General features: G+C 44.2%; 1 protein-coding gene across 3 annotated transcripts in view; it reads right to left on the reverse strand.

Moving 5' to 3' along the window:
* Nucleotides 1-647: 647 nt before the first annotated feature.
* The window catches only part of ASB2 (ankyrin repeat and SOCS box containing 2), a 97422-nt gene continuing 80137 nt past the window's right edge, over nt 648-17932 (reverse strand). The window contains exons 10-11 of one of the 3 annotated variants that reach the window (XR_013269933.1): nt 2182-8380; nt 648-1709 (exon numbers count right to left, since the gene is read on the reverse strand). Coding sequence is in view for 1 of the 3 variants with exons in the window: in XM_077466669.1 (XP_077322795.1) it covers nt 8241-8380 (140 nt within the window). In the remaining 2 variants the exon portion in view is untranslated. Of the gene's footprint in view, nt 8381-17932 lie in introns of all 3 variants that reach the window. The other 2 variants (XR_013269932.1, XM_077466669.1) reach the window with 2 other exon arrangements.

The raw sequence follows: 17932 nt of genomic DNA on the forward strand, positions 1-17932 counted from the left end.
AATTTGGAAACTAAATGAATTGCACATGTCTACTACCCAGAGGGGTGACTGGTCTCAGAGACTAAACAAATTCACCTACATAAGTTGTACCTGTTTATCTGCTGCCATCTCACCTCGACAGCCATTCAAACTGCAGAATTTATCCAGCTTTTCTGAGCTTTCAGAAGGCAGTGGGTCGTGGCGGGGGTCGATGGTCCGCTCCGCAGAGCTCAGTGAGAGCTGATTGGAGAGAAGGGACACCCCCTTCACACAGCGTACAGGGACTAGGGCAGTGATGGCGAACCTTGGCACCCCAGATGTTTTGGAACTACATTTCCCATGATCCTCCAGCACTCTGCAGTGTAGTGGAGCATCATGGGAAATGTAGTCCCAAAACATCTGGGGTGCCAAGGTTCACCATCACTGGACTAGGGTCACCCCTTCAAAACCGAACACCTATTGATTACACGGGTTCTGTGGCTGATTAAGCTGTAAATTAAACTCACTTGGTGCCTTATCTGCATTAAATTAGCTTCAGAACCCGAGTAATTCATATGAGTTCAGGTTTAAAGGGATGAGGGGGCCAGCCTAACAGGGACAGAGCTGAGGCTGTCAATCGCAGGCTGCGTGCTGGAGCTCCCCCGTCACTTTTCATCTCTTGGTGTCAGAAGTGAATCCTGCTGACAGCAGCGGAAGGGAGGCAGCAGACAGAAATTACGCTCAGTGCTCTGGACTGAGACAAGCACACGCTATAGAGGGATGTGCTTTGTTCAGATTTCACGTCTGAGGTTTACAAAGACGTTAAAGCAGAGGGGGAGGGGGGAGCTAAAACTGGCAGCCCCCCAGCTGTTGCGGAACTACAAGTCCCATCATGCCTCTGCCCATGGGAGTCACGCCTGTAGCGGTCAGCCTTGCTGGGAATTCTAGTTCTGCAACAGCTGGAGGGGCCGCCAGTTTGAGACCCCCTGCGTTTAAAGGGAGGTTATACGTTCCTCCTGCTTTCTAAACGGAAAGCCCATGTGAAAGGGCCCCCCCTTTTTTTTTTTAAGTGAACTTCTCCTTTAAGAAGGGATACTGATTCGTTAGTCTGACATTCACCAAAGGCGGGCGAATCATCTGTCTGCATGTGTTTTAAATACACAAGTGATTGGTTCACCACCAGCGAATGTTTGGGGGAAAGTATAAGTTTAGGACCCCCTCCTATTCATTCGGCCTGTGCTTGCAGTGCTCATTTTTTGCCACCAGGGGTCCCCGCTTCCCCATTATTTCTCATCTAGGTAAATTCTGTATATATTCTGTATGTATTCTATAAATTCTGTATACAATGTATATGTACAATTATCTGTGTGCCGCCTATTTACAAGAAGGTGCCTAAAAAAAAAAGTCAGTTCTTAGCAAAAAAAAATACAATGTATCTGTGAACTCTGCAGATCCATAAACTAATGAAACAATCTTTGTACATAAAGAAAACCTTTGTCCTTGTGATACTTTGTGATAAACTGGGTAATGCTAGGTGGAGACTTTTTATTGCTTCGATATATAAATACGATCATCAGAAAGCCGGGAAATGTAGAAAGTTATCATGTGGATCATAATTACATTGTGTTCATTAGTGATACGTGGTTCCAGCAGCGTGCTTTGTAAAAGATTAAACTAAGAATGAACCCAACACATGGGGGGGGGGACCTCCCTGACATGTGACGCAGTCCGTGCCGCCGCAGGGGGGAGACCTCATTGAGGTGTGACGCAGTCCGTGCCGCCGTGGACGGGGGGGACCTCCCTGACATGTGACGCAGTCCTTGCCGCCGCAGGGGGGAGACCTCATTGAGGTGTGACGCAGTCCGTGCCGCCGTGGAGGGGGGAGACCTCCTGGGGGGCAGAGACCTCCCTGACATGTGACTCAGTCCGTGTGCCACGGAGGGGGAGAGACCTCCTGGGGGGGAGACCTCCCTGACATGTGACGCAGTCCATGCCACCGCAGGGGGAGACCTCATTGAGGTGTGACGCAGTCCGTGACGCCGCAGGGGGGAGACCTCATTGAGGTGTGACGCAGTCCGTGCCGCCGTGGAGGGGGGAGACCTCCTGGGGGGCAGAGACCTCCCTGACATGTGACTCAGTCCGTGTGCCACGGAGGGGGAGAGACCTCCTGGGGGGGAGACCTCCCTGACATGTGACGCAGTCCATGCCACCGCAGGGGGAGACCTCATTGAGATGTGACGCAGTCCGTGCCGCCGCAGGGGGGAGACCTCATTGAGGTGTGACGCAGTCCGTGCCGCCGCAGGGGGGAGACCTCATTGAGGTGTGACGCAGTCCGTGCCGCCACAGGGGGGAGACCTCATTGAGGTGTGACGCAGTCCGTGCCGCCGCAGGGGGGAGACCTCATTGAGGTGTGACGCAGTCCGTGCCGCCACAGGGGGGAGACCTCATTGAGGTGTGACGCAGTCCGTGACGCCGCAGGGGGGAGACCTCATTGAGGTGTGACGCAGTCCGTGCTGCTGTGGAGGGGGGAGACCTCTTGGGGGGAGACCTCCTCGACATGTGACTCAGTCCGTGTGCCACGGAGGGGGTTGAGACCTCCTGGGGGGGAGACCTCCTTGAGGTGTGATGCAGTCTGTGCCGCAGCAGAGGGGGGGAGACCTCCCTGGCGTGTGACGCAGTCCATGTGCCACAGAGGAGGGGGGAGACCTCCCTGACGGGTGACGCAGTCCGTGTGCCACAGGGGGGGGTGGGGAGACCTCCCTGACGGGTGACGCAGTCCGTGTGCCACGGAGGGGGGAGACCTCCCTGATGGGTGATGCAATCCGTGCCGCCACGGAGGAGGGGAGAGCTCCCTGACGCAGTCCGTGCCACGCAGGGGGGCGCCCGGCCATAACATCTGCTGTAGAAAATAAACATAGCTGTTAATGGGGACAGTTGACTGGAACTTAAAATTTAAATGTTGACGGTGCCCCCCCCCCAAGCAGAACACCGAAAAGTCCTTTTACTGTAGCTGTCTGTTGTTGCCCACCCTCCAGTCACCAGTTCCTCTTTAATGACCACAAGTGGTGGTTGGTGGGGGTTTTTTTTGGGGGGGGCGCCAAACAACCACACTTCCCAGTTGGTCGACACCCCCCTTGCTCCCCGATGTTAGCCTCTGGCTCTAATTACGTTCTTAAAAAAAAATTAAACCCCCCCCCCCCCTTGGAATACATGCATCCAGTGCCCAGCATGTAGATTAGGGGGCCGGACGCATGGATAGGGGGGCGGAGACCCGTGCACCCCTAATGGACGGGCCACCACTGCCTACTAAGGGCGACCTTCATAAGCCCACCACCACACCTACCAACATTTTGAGATGGGAATGAGGGACACCTACTAGCAAATGTATGTAGGTATAGGACACACCCCCTGCCACACCCCCTTAAAGGAGAATTAACCCCCAAAAAAAGGTTAATTAAATCTACAAGTGCTTTTTTTTTTAACCACTACTATGCGTTATATCGGCTTTTTTAAATGTAAAAATGCAGCAATTTAGAAATTGAATGAAAGGTTTAGCGCTGGAAAACAGTTTTTGAAAGATAAAAAGTGCATTTTATATACAACTATAAAGATCAGACCAAAATGAGGGACAAATGAGGAGGAATGAGGGACAGAGGGACATTGCTCCAAATCTGGGACAGTCCCTCCAAATCCGGGACAGTTGGGAGGTATGCCACCACCCCCTGGGTACAGTAACTTCTCTGGGTACACTGACCGCCCCCTGGGTACACTGACCACCCTGGGCATACCTCCAACTTTTTGAGATGGAATTGAGGGACATCTATCTGCAAAAGTAGGCAGGCATAGGACACACCCCTTGCCACGCCCCCTTAAAGGGAAATTGTACAAAAAACAAGATCGGTTAAACCCACAAGTGCTTTTTTTACCACTACTATTCCTATATATTGGCTTTTGGAATTTACAAATGCAGCAATTTAGAAATCAGATGAAAGGTTTAGCGCTGGGAAACACTTTTTGATAGATAAAAAGTGCATTTTATATACAGCTCTATGGATCAGGTCAAAATGAGGGACAAATGAGGAGCAATGAGGGCCAGAGGGACATTGCTCCAAATCAGGGATAGTCCCTCGAAATCAGGGACAGTTGGGAGCTATGACCCTGGGTACACAGATCACCTTGGGTACACTGACCGCCCACTAGGTACACTGACAGCCCACTGGGTAAACTGACAACCCTGGGGACACTGACCACCTTGGGTACACTGACCGCCCCCGGGGAACACTGACCACCCCCTGGGGAACATTGACCACCCACTGGGTACACTGACCACCCCCCCGGGGAACATTGACCACCCACTGGGTACACTGACCGCCCCTGGGTACACTGACCGCCCCCCCCGGGGAACACTGACCACCCACTGGGTACACTGATCGCCCACTGAGTACAGTGACCACCCTGGGTACACTGACCACCCTGGGTACACTGACCACCCTGGGTACATCAACCAAACACTTGGAAACTGTAATATAAAACATCTACTAATGACATTCACAAAGCTACGTGCAAACTAGTCTCTAAAGTAATCACATTGAGTTGGACTTCTGTAACGTTGAAGATGTTCCACCATTCATTCTCATGGCCTCCTGATCTTACATGATTGTCAGAAACATTCTTCACGATTTATAGCCATGCAGGTAACACCTTCCATGATCACCATGAAATTTGTGAAGTTGATCGACCAAGAATAGGATGGGAGGTGTGGAACATTTGGGAACCCCCCTCCCGTCCTGTTCCTATAATCCAGCATGGTCCGACAAAAGTGTGGATGCAAGAGATCTGTTAAGATGCGCCCGGCGCGCACTTGTGCGCATGCGCACGCCTATGGGCAACGGCAAAATCCTATGCGCACAAAGTAATTCCACGTGCGCCAATGCACATGCGCGCGCCAATGCGCATGCGCGTGCGTCAACGTGCACGAGAGCGCCCCTAGCGGTAATTGGCGCCAGACGGCCTATTTAAAGGATGCTCTGACTTCTTGAAGGTGCTGACTCGTCTTCAGCTGTGTCCTGAAACTCTGGCTGACCATCATCTCAGCTTCCCTGGGTCCGGTTCTTCACCTGATGCATTACCTGCACCTCCAAGCCTGCAACTCTACTTGCAAGTACTGCACGCAACATCTACAGGCACTCGTGCTCCTCCTGACCCTAGCTACCATAGGTTCCACCTCCAGTGGGGCTGAGGCCGGAGATACAAGAGAGGCCGACCTCGTCATTTCAGACTCCTACCAGATACATGACAGTGGACATCTCTTAAAACTCTCCGAGTCACATGGTTGAAAATGTAAACTGCTGTCAGATTGCCAGAGTAGAGACGTGAAATCAGTTATCATATCTGCTAGGCGGTGTTGAAGGTCACCACTCCATTTTAGAGAACAGATGGGTTCTTCCACATCTTTGTCCTATCAGTCCAGAATGAGAACCTGAACATTACACAAGACCAGCACAATGTGGCCACTAATATACAGACACGAGAACCTCCACAGACATATATGTAAAAGCTTTCACACCTGCAGGGACGATAACAGATACGTGAAGCCTATAAAGTTGTCACCCAGTGTCAGGACCTGGATCACCTGTTGGTGGCCATATTGGCTCTTTCATTGTCTGTTGTGTCCCCTGTTGGTGGTACTGTCAGTCCCTGGGCAGAGGGTTGGAGTACCAGTATCCAGCACCAGGTGGAGACTGATTACTGGGATCTGCTGGCTGCTAGGAGACACCCGCTGGTGGACACTGGAACTAAAACCCTCTGCCCAGGGAAACACAGTGCAACCAGCAGGGGATCCAGGTCCTAACACCCAGCCTATTCTCTGCGAGCTGCCATTTTATGCTGCAGGAGGCTTAAAGGGAAATTATAATGGTTTGGGGGTCTATTTATATTTATTGTCTGTCTATATATATCTGCTTGTATTATTATTTATATAAAATCTTTGTTTTATAAATAAATATTCAATACAGGGCACAAATATCACAGTAGATTCCCAGAGGGAGCACAGCAGTAGCTGCTTGCCTTCAGACTGTCTGTATGTATTGTAAATTGCTACACTGCGGGGATGAGGAGCCACTGCTAAGAGTCGTTCAGCTGTGTGTAAATTTCAGCTTGAGCTATTGGGCTTTCTAAACAACATGATGTTTTCAGTTCTCCATTATGGCTTCTCTTTAATTGTTCTCCTTTCCAAAACATTCACCTATTTATCCACCGATGACTTTCTTATCTATTGCTAGTTGACCCTTTGATATCCACAGATTTAGCTGAAGCCAAAAAAAATATATGAGTTTAAATCAGAATTATGATTTATTCCTATTCACTACTTACCAAGTCACCGACTTGGAACGAGAAGGTGTGTGTTGTGTCCTGACACCTTCTATGTACTGCTTGCTCAGGGTCAGCAATTCACCAAGAAGAGAGGAAGAAGAGAAGTTGGCTGTTCCCTAGCCTGCCTTTCAGAAATAGGTCATTATTATAAGGAAGCCACCAACCCAGTAACCAGAAAACCTTTACAAACACCATTATAATACTGTTGGATATCAACACCAATAGGACAACCTAACACCAATAGGACAACCCAACACCAATAGGATAACCCAACACCAAAAGGACAACCCAACACCAATAGGACAACCCAACACCGAATGGACAACCCAACACCAATAGGATAACCCAACACCAAAAGGACAACCCAACTCCAATAGGACAACCCAACACCGAATGGACAACCCAACACCAATAGGATAACCCAATACTGAAAGGACAACCCAACACCGAATGGACAACCCAACACCGAATGGACAGCCCAACACCGAAAGGACAACCCAACACCAATAGGCCAACCTAACACCGAAAGGACAACCCAACACCAATAGAACAACCCAACACCAAAAAGGACAACCCAACACCGAAAGGACAACCCAACACCAAAAGAACAACCCAACACCAACAGGCCAACCCAACACCAACAGGACAACCCCTCACCAATAGGCCAACCCAACACCAGCTCCTTACATTGGTGGTCAGTGGGAAGAATGCTCTTTACATGGGTGATTAGTGGGAAGAATGTCCCTTACATTGGTGGTCAGTGAGAAGAATGTTCCTTACATTGGTGATCAGTGGGAAGAATGTTCCTTACATTGGTGGTCAGTGGGAAGAATGCCCCTTGCATTGGTGGTCAGTAGGAAGAATGTCCCTTATATTGGTGGTCAGTGAGAAGAATGTTCCTTACATTGGTGATCAGTGGGAAGAATGTTCCTTACATTGGTGATCAGTGAGAAGAATGTTCCTTACATTGGTGATCAGTGGGAAGAATGTTCCTTACATTGGTGATCAGTGGGAAGAATGTTCCTTACATTGGTGATCAGTGAGAAGAATGTTCCTTACATTGGTGATCAGTGGGAAGAATGTTCCTTACATTGGTGGTCAGTGGGAAGAATGCCCCTTGCATTGGTGGTCAGTAGGAAGAATGTCCCTTATATTGGTGGTCAGTGAGAAGAATGTTCCTTACATTGGTGATCAGTGGGAAGAATGTTCCTTACATTGGTGATCAGTGAGAAGAATGTTCCTTACATTGGTGATCAGTGGGAAGAATGTTCCTTACATTGGTGATCAGTGGGAAGAATGTTCCTTACATTGGTGATCAGTGAGAAGAATGTCCCTTACATTGGTGATCAGTGGGAAGAATGTTCCTTACATTGGTGGTCAGTGAGAAGAATGTTCCTTACATTGGTGATCAGTGGGAAGAATGTTCCTTACATTGGTGGTGAGTGGGAAGAATGTTCCTTACATTGGTGGTCAGTGGGAAGAATGTTCCTTACATTGGTGATCGGTGGGAAGAGTGCCCCTTACTTTGGAGGTCAGTGAGTAGAATGTCCACCTTACAGATGGCTAAATTGATGTCATACTGTTGACTCTCCCAGTGGTGTTGGCCTACAGAACAGGCCCCATCAGATGGGAGGTCACAGCTCAAGCAAACCCTAGCAACCTCTGGAGGAATTCTCAGGTTCCACGTACCCTGGAACGCTGTCCTATAACTTTTACACTTTTGTAACTTTTTTGATAACTTTACAGTGCATCGCTCCGTCACAGACTTCTGCAAACATCACCAAGCCGAAGTCACCACTTCGCAGCAAACCGTCTCTTGTTTGACCAAAGCAAATCCAGTCTTTAGTTTTTCAGTGGCCACTGAATTATGTTTTCCGGATACCTTCGTATCAACGTCTGTCAGAGAGCTATCACTGGCTGGAGCTGTCGTGGCCTAAATACCGGATCAGCCGACACGGGAGAGGCAAAGAGTCCAAGAGCCTCAGACGGTTCCTACCCAGCATGCTGCGAATTTTCAGGCGGCACAAGTGAGTGAGCGGCCTAGGAGGCTCTGAAAGTCAAGCAAGAGGGTCAAAGCATTAAAAATGCTATCATTTTGTTTTTTTTAAGGCTAATAGTTAGTTAAGATTTAATAACACCTATTACAATAATATCAATAACAATAATTAAAACTAATAATAAATGACATAAAAATAATAAATTCATTAAAAAGATAAATAATAAATTAAATAATACATTAAAATTACAATTATTATTAAAATATTATTATATAGCTAGTATTATATAGTATTATTATAGCGTGGCGTCATATATTATAATATTATATTATTATATTATATTATACTATATTATTCTCCTCACAATGTTTATACTCTCGTGCCCCAAATCCCAAAAACTTGTATAAACACAAGCGCTTAGTAGGCAGCAGTGGACATCATAAAAAATCTGCAGCTGCTTAAAATTACTATTCGTATGAGTAGTATTCTAAAACTGAGAAATTATTGTACCATATACCAGAAGAGACAATCTGTGACCATACAGTCACAGCTTTCCACTGGTACACTGGACAGCAGCGCTATATATAACAGTGAACCTTTGCTGTAAATACATTCAAATAATAATATGTGTATACATGTGCAATTTCTGTATGATCATCACATATATCATACACTGTGCAATCACTTTACGATATTGTTATAAAATCCGGATGAGGATATTTTTACTCCCCCCTTACTCTTCTCCCAAGTTCAAAAGCAATGTCACTACAGGAGGCAATGCACCGCTGTAGCCTGTGTGTACAAGCCACAATTCATTCCAGGAGAGTAAAACCACACATTTCGAACAAATAGTCTTTTAGTGTTGGAAAAGACTGATCACCGCCACCGTCCTTCTTATCACACCTCCACACGTGGTTTCCACAAACGGGGGGTTCTTAGTGACAGGTGGAAAGACACCCCCTTTTGGTAGAACTCTTACCGGAATATATAGGTCAAATCAGCACTTCATATATACTCAGTGTGGTCCACTCTTTCCATCATTCTCCCTTAGATCATGGTTGTGACTGTTACTTCAACCGTCCCAATAGTTGTAACGTGAATGGAGAATCAAAAAATATATATATAGTGTGATACCGTAAAACACTCCAATTTATTTAAATACAACAAAGAATACACTCACAAACAATAATTCAAAATCAGGCATATTCAGATTATCACCACAGCATAATCCACTGGATCACCTTCCCCCTGGACTGCATCGGGCATACAACTGAATGTGTACCTCTAACCTTCTCTTATGGTGCGTCCTTGTATCGTTACCCTGACGCGTTTCGTCCGTTAATGGACATCATCTGAGGGTGCCGATACATCTACTTCCTTCCTATATATACCCTGTGTCATCTAGGTAATCTGCCACAGCATATTGGCTCGATAGCGTGATAATTTCCCGCTTACCTTTTCGAAAAATACTGCGTCGCCATCTTAGTGACATCACTAAACGGCGACGCGCGTTCACGTGGGAAAACAAAGCGACCGCGCATGCGCCCTTCTTCGGATGAGGGAACCTGCCCTTCCGCCCACTCTTTAATGTGACTACAGCGCACGCGCACGCCTCGTACAGCGCCATATTATGTTAATAACATTAAATCAAGGGAAGATGCACTTCCGCCCATAGTTCCTATGAACTCACAACATCTAATACGCATGCGTGTTGATCACAAAGATACTCCTAGCGAGTTACGATTGCCGGGGGAACCATACTGTAAATAGCAGCTATAACCCCCCCTCCGTGTAATGCTAATAATGAATCAAGTCAAGATCAACATTACACTATATCGAAAATGGCTACATTTTTACTACCATTCACATCGCATTGCAATGCTGGCGTGCTGTATATTCTACCAGAACCTTAATGATATTAATAAAATCACTAACAATAATACTTCTCAGAGTATCTACAACTCTACCCGAACTATATGCAGTATGGAACATCAAAAAAAGTCCAGAATATTAGTCCCGTGTGAATAAATGTGCGAACTAAAAAACTAATAAAATCCAAAAAAGCAATGAAATATGTATACATATATATGTATATATTAAAAACCCTCCCTTACTCTTACTGAGTCCTCATAATAGACCAGCCCATAAAATCCCATTAAGTATACTCATAGAAGTGTCAATATATATATATAAAATCCTAAATATATATAAAAAATATTAAATATTATAAATGTAAGAATGGGAATTACGTATATACCTATATAGTTACGAGAGTGATAAAATAAAATGAACAATCCACAGTACATCTAAAAGAACACGTATAAAAACATATGAAAAGCCCCCCAAAATATAAAAGCGAGGGTACAGAATCAATAATTACTTATAAAACAATTTACATCTAGTTCAACATTCAATCCCTTTGGCGATAAAGTGTTCATAGAGTATATCCATTGTGATTCTCTCTTTGAAATCTCCCTAACCATATTTGAACCCCTCCAACTCGGCGAAACTTTATCTACTCCCCAAAACTTTAACAGAAAGGGATCTTGGTTGTGGTGTTTTTTAAAATGGAGGGAAACGTTATGATCTTTATATCCTATTTTTATATTATACTGATGTTCAGATACCCTCTTTTTTAAGGTGCGTTTAGTTCTACCTACATACATGAGATTGCATGGACATTGTAACACGTACACTACATGTGTCGTGTTACAAGAAATGAATTCCTTAATCACAAAAGTGCGATTATTACCTGATGAAGTGAACTCGGTCAGCCCTCTAATTGGATGTGTTGTCTTCGCACATGTCGAACACCTCCTACAAGCAAAAAAAGCCACCTTGTTCCCAAAACGGGACTGGGCGTTTAGGAGGATTCAAAACTTTTTTTACTAACTTATCACCCAAGTTTGGAGATTTCCTATACACGAAAGATGGATTCACTGGCAAAACCTGATTTAAATTCTTATCAAGATGTAAAATGTGCCAGTGATCCTTAAAGACTTTCTCTACATCTTTATACTGGTGGTGGAAATCTGAAAAGAAACTCCACTCCTGTTTTGATCCCTCTATTTTTGGTTTGTCGACCAAACATTCAGTCCTAGTTAAATTGCCCACTTCTAAAATTGTTTTGTTAAGCATACCTTCATCGTAACCCTTCTCTAAAAAACGATTCTTAATAACCTCTGATTGCACCACAAAATCTTCATTCTCTGTGCAATTTCTGCGTATCCTCATTATTTGCCCCTTAGGGATGTTTCTCAACCATCGGGGATGATGGCCACTCGAGATCGGTAAAAAACTGTTACGATCTGTCGGTTTAAAATACACCTTTGTCACTAACCTTTGCTCACGCCTCATTATTTCTACATCCAGAAAATGAATGGTGTCCTTACTAAATTCATATTCTAAACGAATATTGTTAGTGTTAGCGTTCAGGTGTCTCATAAAATCATGTAATGAGGTCTCTGTGCCTTCCCACACCATAAGCAGATCATCAATGAACCTCTTGTAAAACTTTAAGGAGCTGTTCTGATTGGAAAATACTGCCTTGTCTTCCCATTCTGCCATGAATAAATTCGCTATGCTCGGCGCAAATTTAGCGCCCATAGCGACACCCCTTTTCTGAGCATAAAAACTTTGATCGTACCAAAAATAACTATGGGATAAGCAGAAGTCTAAAGATTGACCTAAAAAAACTTTCTGCTCATGAGGTATATCCTCTCGTTGGCTCAATGCCCAATTCAGGGCTAAAAGAGCGTCATCGTGTTGAATCACACTATAAAGAGAGGAAACATCTGCTGTTACCAAAAATATCTCCTGGGTATCAGTCAGCGTTACCTGATCAATTAATTGTAATAGATTCTTTGTATCTTTCAAATAGGCTCTTGTGTTCTGCACGCTTGTTTGCAAGAAACGATCTAAATATTGGCCTAATCTGGCCGTTACTGAATCTATACAATTAACTATTGGTCTTGCAGGAGGTACTGTAGAATCCTTATGAATTTTTGGCAACGTGTAAATGATAGGTACTTTACAAAAAATAGGAACTAAATAGCGACTCTCTTTCTTGTTTAAAACTTTATTTCTAGAGCCTATAGAAACTAGTTTCTCTAAATTCCGATGATGTGCTGTTGTCGGATCGCCACTCAATTTGACATAAGTGTCCGTATCGGCTAACATAGTTTGTAATTGGTCCTCATAAAATAATTTATCTAAAATTACCACTCCTCCACCTTTATCTGCTGGTCTCACTATAATCTCTTTCTTCTCTTCCAGTGACTTAATCCCTTCCCTGATATAAAAAGGATTAATATTTTTCTTAGGTACTATAGCTTCCAAATCCCTAATCACTAAATTTTTAAAAACCTCTATGTGGTGGTTAGTAGAACTGGCAGGATTGAACAGTGATCGATTTTTCAGACCACTGTCCACCCCTATCACACCACCCTCACTTTTATTTTCTTGTACGCGATTCATATTTAAAAAATATTTTTTCATATTGACCTTCCGTATGTACTTATGAATGTCCATATACACATTAAATTTGTTAATGGGCTTTTTAGGGGCACATTTAAGACCTAATTGTAAGATATTAGATTCTTGCGAAGTTAGTGTTACCTTACTCAAATTGTAGATTCCGATTGGTCGTGATCCCTTCTTCTTTTTTTGTTGAATTCGTTTGCCTGCTCTACCCATCAACCATCATCCCCGATGGTTGAGAAACATCCCTAAGGGGCAAATAATGAGGATACGCAGAAATTGCACAGAGAATGAAGATTTTGTGGTGCAATCAGAGGTTATTAAGAATCGTTTTTTAGAGAAGGGTTACGATGAAGGTATGCTTAACAAAACAATTTTAGAAGTGGGCAATTTAACTAGGACTGAATGTTTGGTCGACAAACCAAAAATAGAGGGATCAAAACAGGAGTGGAGTTTCTTTTCAGATTTCCACCACCAGTATAAAGATGTAGAGAAAGTCTTTAAGGATCACTGGCACATTTTACATCTTGATAAGAATTTAAATCAGGTTTTGCCAGTGAATCCATCTTTCGTGTATAGGAAATCTCCAAACTTGGGTGATAAGTTAGTAAAAAAAGTTTTGAATCCTCCTAAACGCCCAGTCCCGTTTTGGGAACAAGGTGGCTTTTTTTGCTTGTAGGAGGTGTTCGACATGTGCGAAGACAACACATCCAATTAGAGGGCTGACCGAGTTCACTTCATCAGGTAATAATCGCACTTTTGTGATTAAGGAATTCATTTCTTGTAACACGACACATGTAGTGTACGTGTTACAATGTCCATGCAATCTCATGTATGTAGGTAGAACTAAACGCACCTTAAAAAAAGAGGGTATCTGAACATCAGTATAATATAGAAATAGGATATAAAGATCATAACGTTTCCCTCCATTTTAAAAAACACCACAACCAAGATCCCTCTCTGTTAAAGTTTTGGGGAGTAGATAAAGTTTCGCCGAGTTGGAGGGGTTCAAATATGGTTAGGGAGATTTCAAAGAGAGAATCACAATGGATATACTCTATGAACACTTTATCGCCAAAGGGATTGAATGTTGAACTAGATGTAAATTGTTTTATAAGTAATTATTGATTCTGTTCCCACGCTTTTATATTTTGGGGGGCTTTTCATATGTTTTTATACGTGTTCTTTTAGATGTACTGTGGATTGTTCATTTTATTTTATCACTCTCGTAACTATATAGGTATATACGTAATTCCCATTCTTACATTTATAATATTTAATATTTTTTATATATATTTAGGATTTTATATATTTATATTGATACTTCTATGAGTATACTTAATGGGATTTTATGGGCTGGTCTATTATGAGGACTCAGTAAGAGTAAGGGAGGGTTTTTAATATATACATATATATGTATACATATTTCATTGCTTTTTTGGATTTTATTAGTTTTTTAGTTCGCACATTTATTCACACGGGACTAATATTCTGGACTTTTTTTGATGTTCCATACTGCATATAGTTCGGGTAGAGTTGTAGATACTCTGAGAAGTATTATTGTTAGTGATTTTATTAATATCATTAAGGTTCTGGTAGAATATACAGCACGCCAGCATTGCAATGCGATGTGAATGGTAGTAAAAATGTAGCCATTTTCGATATAGTGTAATGTTGATCTTGAGTTGATTCATTATTAGCATTACACGGAGGGGGGTTATAGCTGCTATTTACAGTATGGTTCCCCCGGCAATCGTAACTCGCTAGGAGTATCTTTGTGATCAACACGCATGCGTATTAGATGTTGTGAGTTCATAGGAACTATGGGCGGAAGTGCATCTTCCCTTGATTTAATGTTATTAACATAATATGGCGCTGTACGAGGCGTGCGCGTGCGCTGTAGTCACATTAAAGAGTGGGCGGAAGGGCAGGTTCCCTCATCCGAAGAAGGGCGCATGCGCGGTCGCTTTGTTTTCCCACGTGAACGCGCGTCGCCGTTTAGTGATGTCACTAAGATGGCGACGCGGTATTTTTCGAAAAGGTAAGCGGGAAATTATCACGCTATCGAGCCAATATGCTGTGGCAGATTACCTAGATGACACAGGGTATATATAGGAAGGAAGTAGATGTATCGGCACCCTCAGATGATGTCCATTAACGGACGAAACGCGTCAGGGTAACGATACAAGGACGCACCATAAGAGAAGGTTAGAGGTACACATTCAGTTGTATGCCCGATGCAGTCCAGGGGGAAGGTGATCCAGTGGATTATGCTGTGGTGATAATCTGAATATGCCTGATTTTGAATTATTGTTTGTGAGTGTATTCTTTGTTGTATTTAAATAAATTGGAGTGTTTTACGGTATCACACTATATATATATTTTTTGATTCTCCATTCACGTTACAACTATTGGGACGGTTGAAGTAACAGTCACAACCATGATCTAAGGGAGAATGATGGAAAGAGTGGACCACACTGAGTATATATGAAGTGCTGATTTGACCTATATATTCCGGTAAGAGTTCTACCAAAAGGGGGTGTCTTTCCACCTGTCACTAAGAACCCCCCGTTTGTGGAAACCACGTGTGGAGGTGTGATAAGAAGGACGGTGGCGGTGATCAGTCTTTTCCAACACTAAAAGACTATTTGTTCGAAATGTGTGGTTTTACTCTCCTGGAATGAATTGTGGCTTGTACACACAGGCTACAGCGGTGCATTGCCTCCTGTAGTGACATTGCTTTTGAACTTGGGAGAAGAGTAAGGGGGGAGTAAAAATATCCTCATCCGGATTTTATAACAATATCGTAAAGTGATTGCACAATGTATGATATATGTGATGATCATACAGAAATTGCACATGTATACACATACCATTATTTGAATGTATTTACAGCAAAGGTTCACTGTTATATATAGCGCTGCTATACTATATTATTATACTATATTATTATATTATATTATTATTATTATGATATTATTATAGCATGTTGTAAATCTAAATCCCTGCAAGACTTTACCCTCTACAAATCTGCCCTTCTCAAATACAACTCCTGCCTCCGAACTGCTGAACAATCCTATTACAACCCTCTCATCAAAACCTCGTCAACTCTTTTCTACCCTTAATTCCTTACTTCACCCCCCACTGCCCCGACCCACCAACTTGCTTAGCACTCAACAGATTGCCAACCATTTCAATAGCAAAATCGAGACACAATTCGCAAGGAGATATCCAACATTCAACTTCCTCCCCTACCCAACACATCGGGTCCAACACCACACTCAATACTCTCCTCCTTTTGCCCACTTACCACAGATGAAGTTGATGAACTCCTCTCCATGGCCCATCTCACTACCTGTCCCCTGGACCCTGTCCCCTTAAAGTTACTGCGACCACCTTCCCCCTCTATCCTCAACTCCCTAACCCTCATCGTCAACCTCTCCATCTCCTCCGACACCTTTCCTTCCCCGCTCAGACATGCACTGGTTACCCCCCATACTCTAAAAACCCTCACTAGACCCCACCTGTTTGAATAACTTAAGACCCATCTCCCTGCTCCCGTTTGCCTCCAAGCCCATCGAATGCCTTGTCCATGACCAAATGAGTCGCTACCTCATGGACAACAACCTTCCCGACCCCCTACAGTCTGGCTTCCGCCCACAACATTCTACTGACACTCACCAATGACCTACTAACTGCTAAAACCAATGGCCAACACTCCATACTCCATACTCTATCCTCCATACTCCATACTCCATACTCCATACTCCATACTCTATCCTCCATACTCCATCCTCCATACTCCATACTCCATACTCCATACTCCATACTCCATACTCCATACTCTATCCTCCATACTCCATACTCCATACTCCATACTCCATACTCCATACTCCATACTCCATACTCTATCCTCCATACTCCATCCTCCATACTCCATACTCCATACTCCATACTCCATACTCCATACTCCATACTCTATCCTCCATACTCCATCCTCCATACTCCATACTCCATACTCCATACTCCATACTCCATACTCTATCCTCCATACTCCATACTCCATACTCTATCCTCCATACTCCATCCTCCATACTCCATACTCCATACTCTATCCTCCATACTCCATCCTCCATACTCCATACTCCATACTCCATACTCCATACTCTATCCTCCATACTCCATACTCCATACTCCATACTCCATACTCTATCCTCCATACTCCATCCTCCATACTCCATACTCCATACTCCATACTCTATCCTCCATACTCCATCCTCCATACTCCATACTCCATACTCCATACTCCATACTCTATCCTCCATACTCCATCCTCCATACTCCATACTCCATACTCCAAGCCCTTGTACACACGGTAGGAGATTCCGACAACCAAATCCGTCTGAGTTATTCCGATGGATTAATTCCGGAAGCGGTCCGGAAGTGATGTTGCATACACACAGTCGGACTAAGTTGTCGGAAAATCCGATTGTACATAAAGTGATGACGTTATTTCGTTATGACGGGACTACGTTCAGGCTAGTAGCCAATAGCTTTGGTGTAGGAATTTGATCTGAGCATGCGTGGCACTTTGTCCGTCGGAGTAGGCTACACATGATCGGAGTATGTCCGATCGGAGCATTTTGTCTGAAAATTTTACCGGCAAGTTGGAAAAGTTGGTCCGTCGGATATTCAGACGGAAACAGTCCGATGGAGACCACACACAGTCGGAATATCCGACAAAACGGTCCGATAGGACACATTCCGTCGGAATCTCCGACCGTGTGTACAAGGGCTGGGACCTCTCTGCTGCCTTTGACACAGTTGACCACCTGCTCCTCCTCAGAAAATTACACTCCCTTGGCCTCCGTAATTTTGCTTTATCCTGGTTCTCCTCCTACCTATCTCAGCGCACTTTCAATGTCACTTATAACTCCATCTCCTCCGCTCCCCTTCCTCTTTCTGTTGGGGTACCCCAAGGTTCTGTCCTTGGGCCTCTCCTATTCTTCATCTATACCTCTTCCCTGGGCCAGTTGATAACCTCCCATGGCTTCCAATACCCCCTCTATACCGACGACACCCAGATCTATCTCTCCACCCCTCCACTCACCCCCTCCATCTCCTCA

This window comes from Lithobates pipiens, unplaced genomic scaffold, assembly GCF_037356315.1.
Source record: "Lithobates pipiens isolate NorthernLeopardFrog02 unplaced genomic scaffold, aLitPip1_a1.2 Scaffold_37, whole genome shotgun sequence".
In the NCBI taxonomy this organism is placed as follows: Eukaryota; Metazoa; Chordata; class Amphibia; order Anura; family Ranidae; genus Lithobates; species Lithobates pipiens.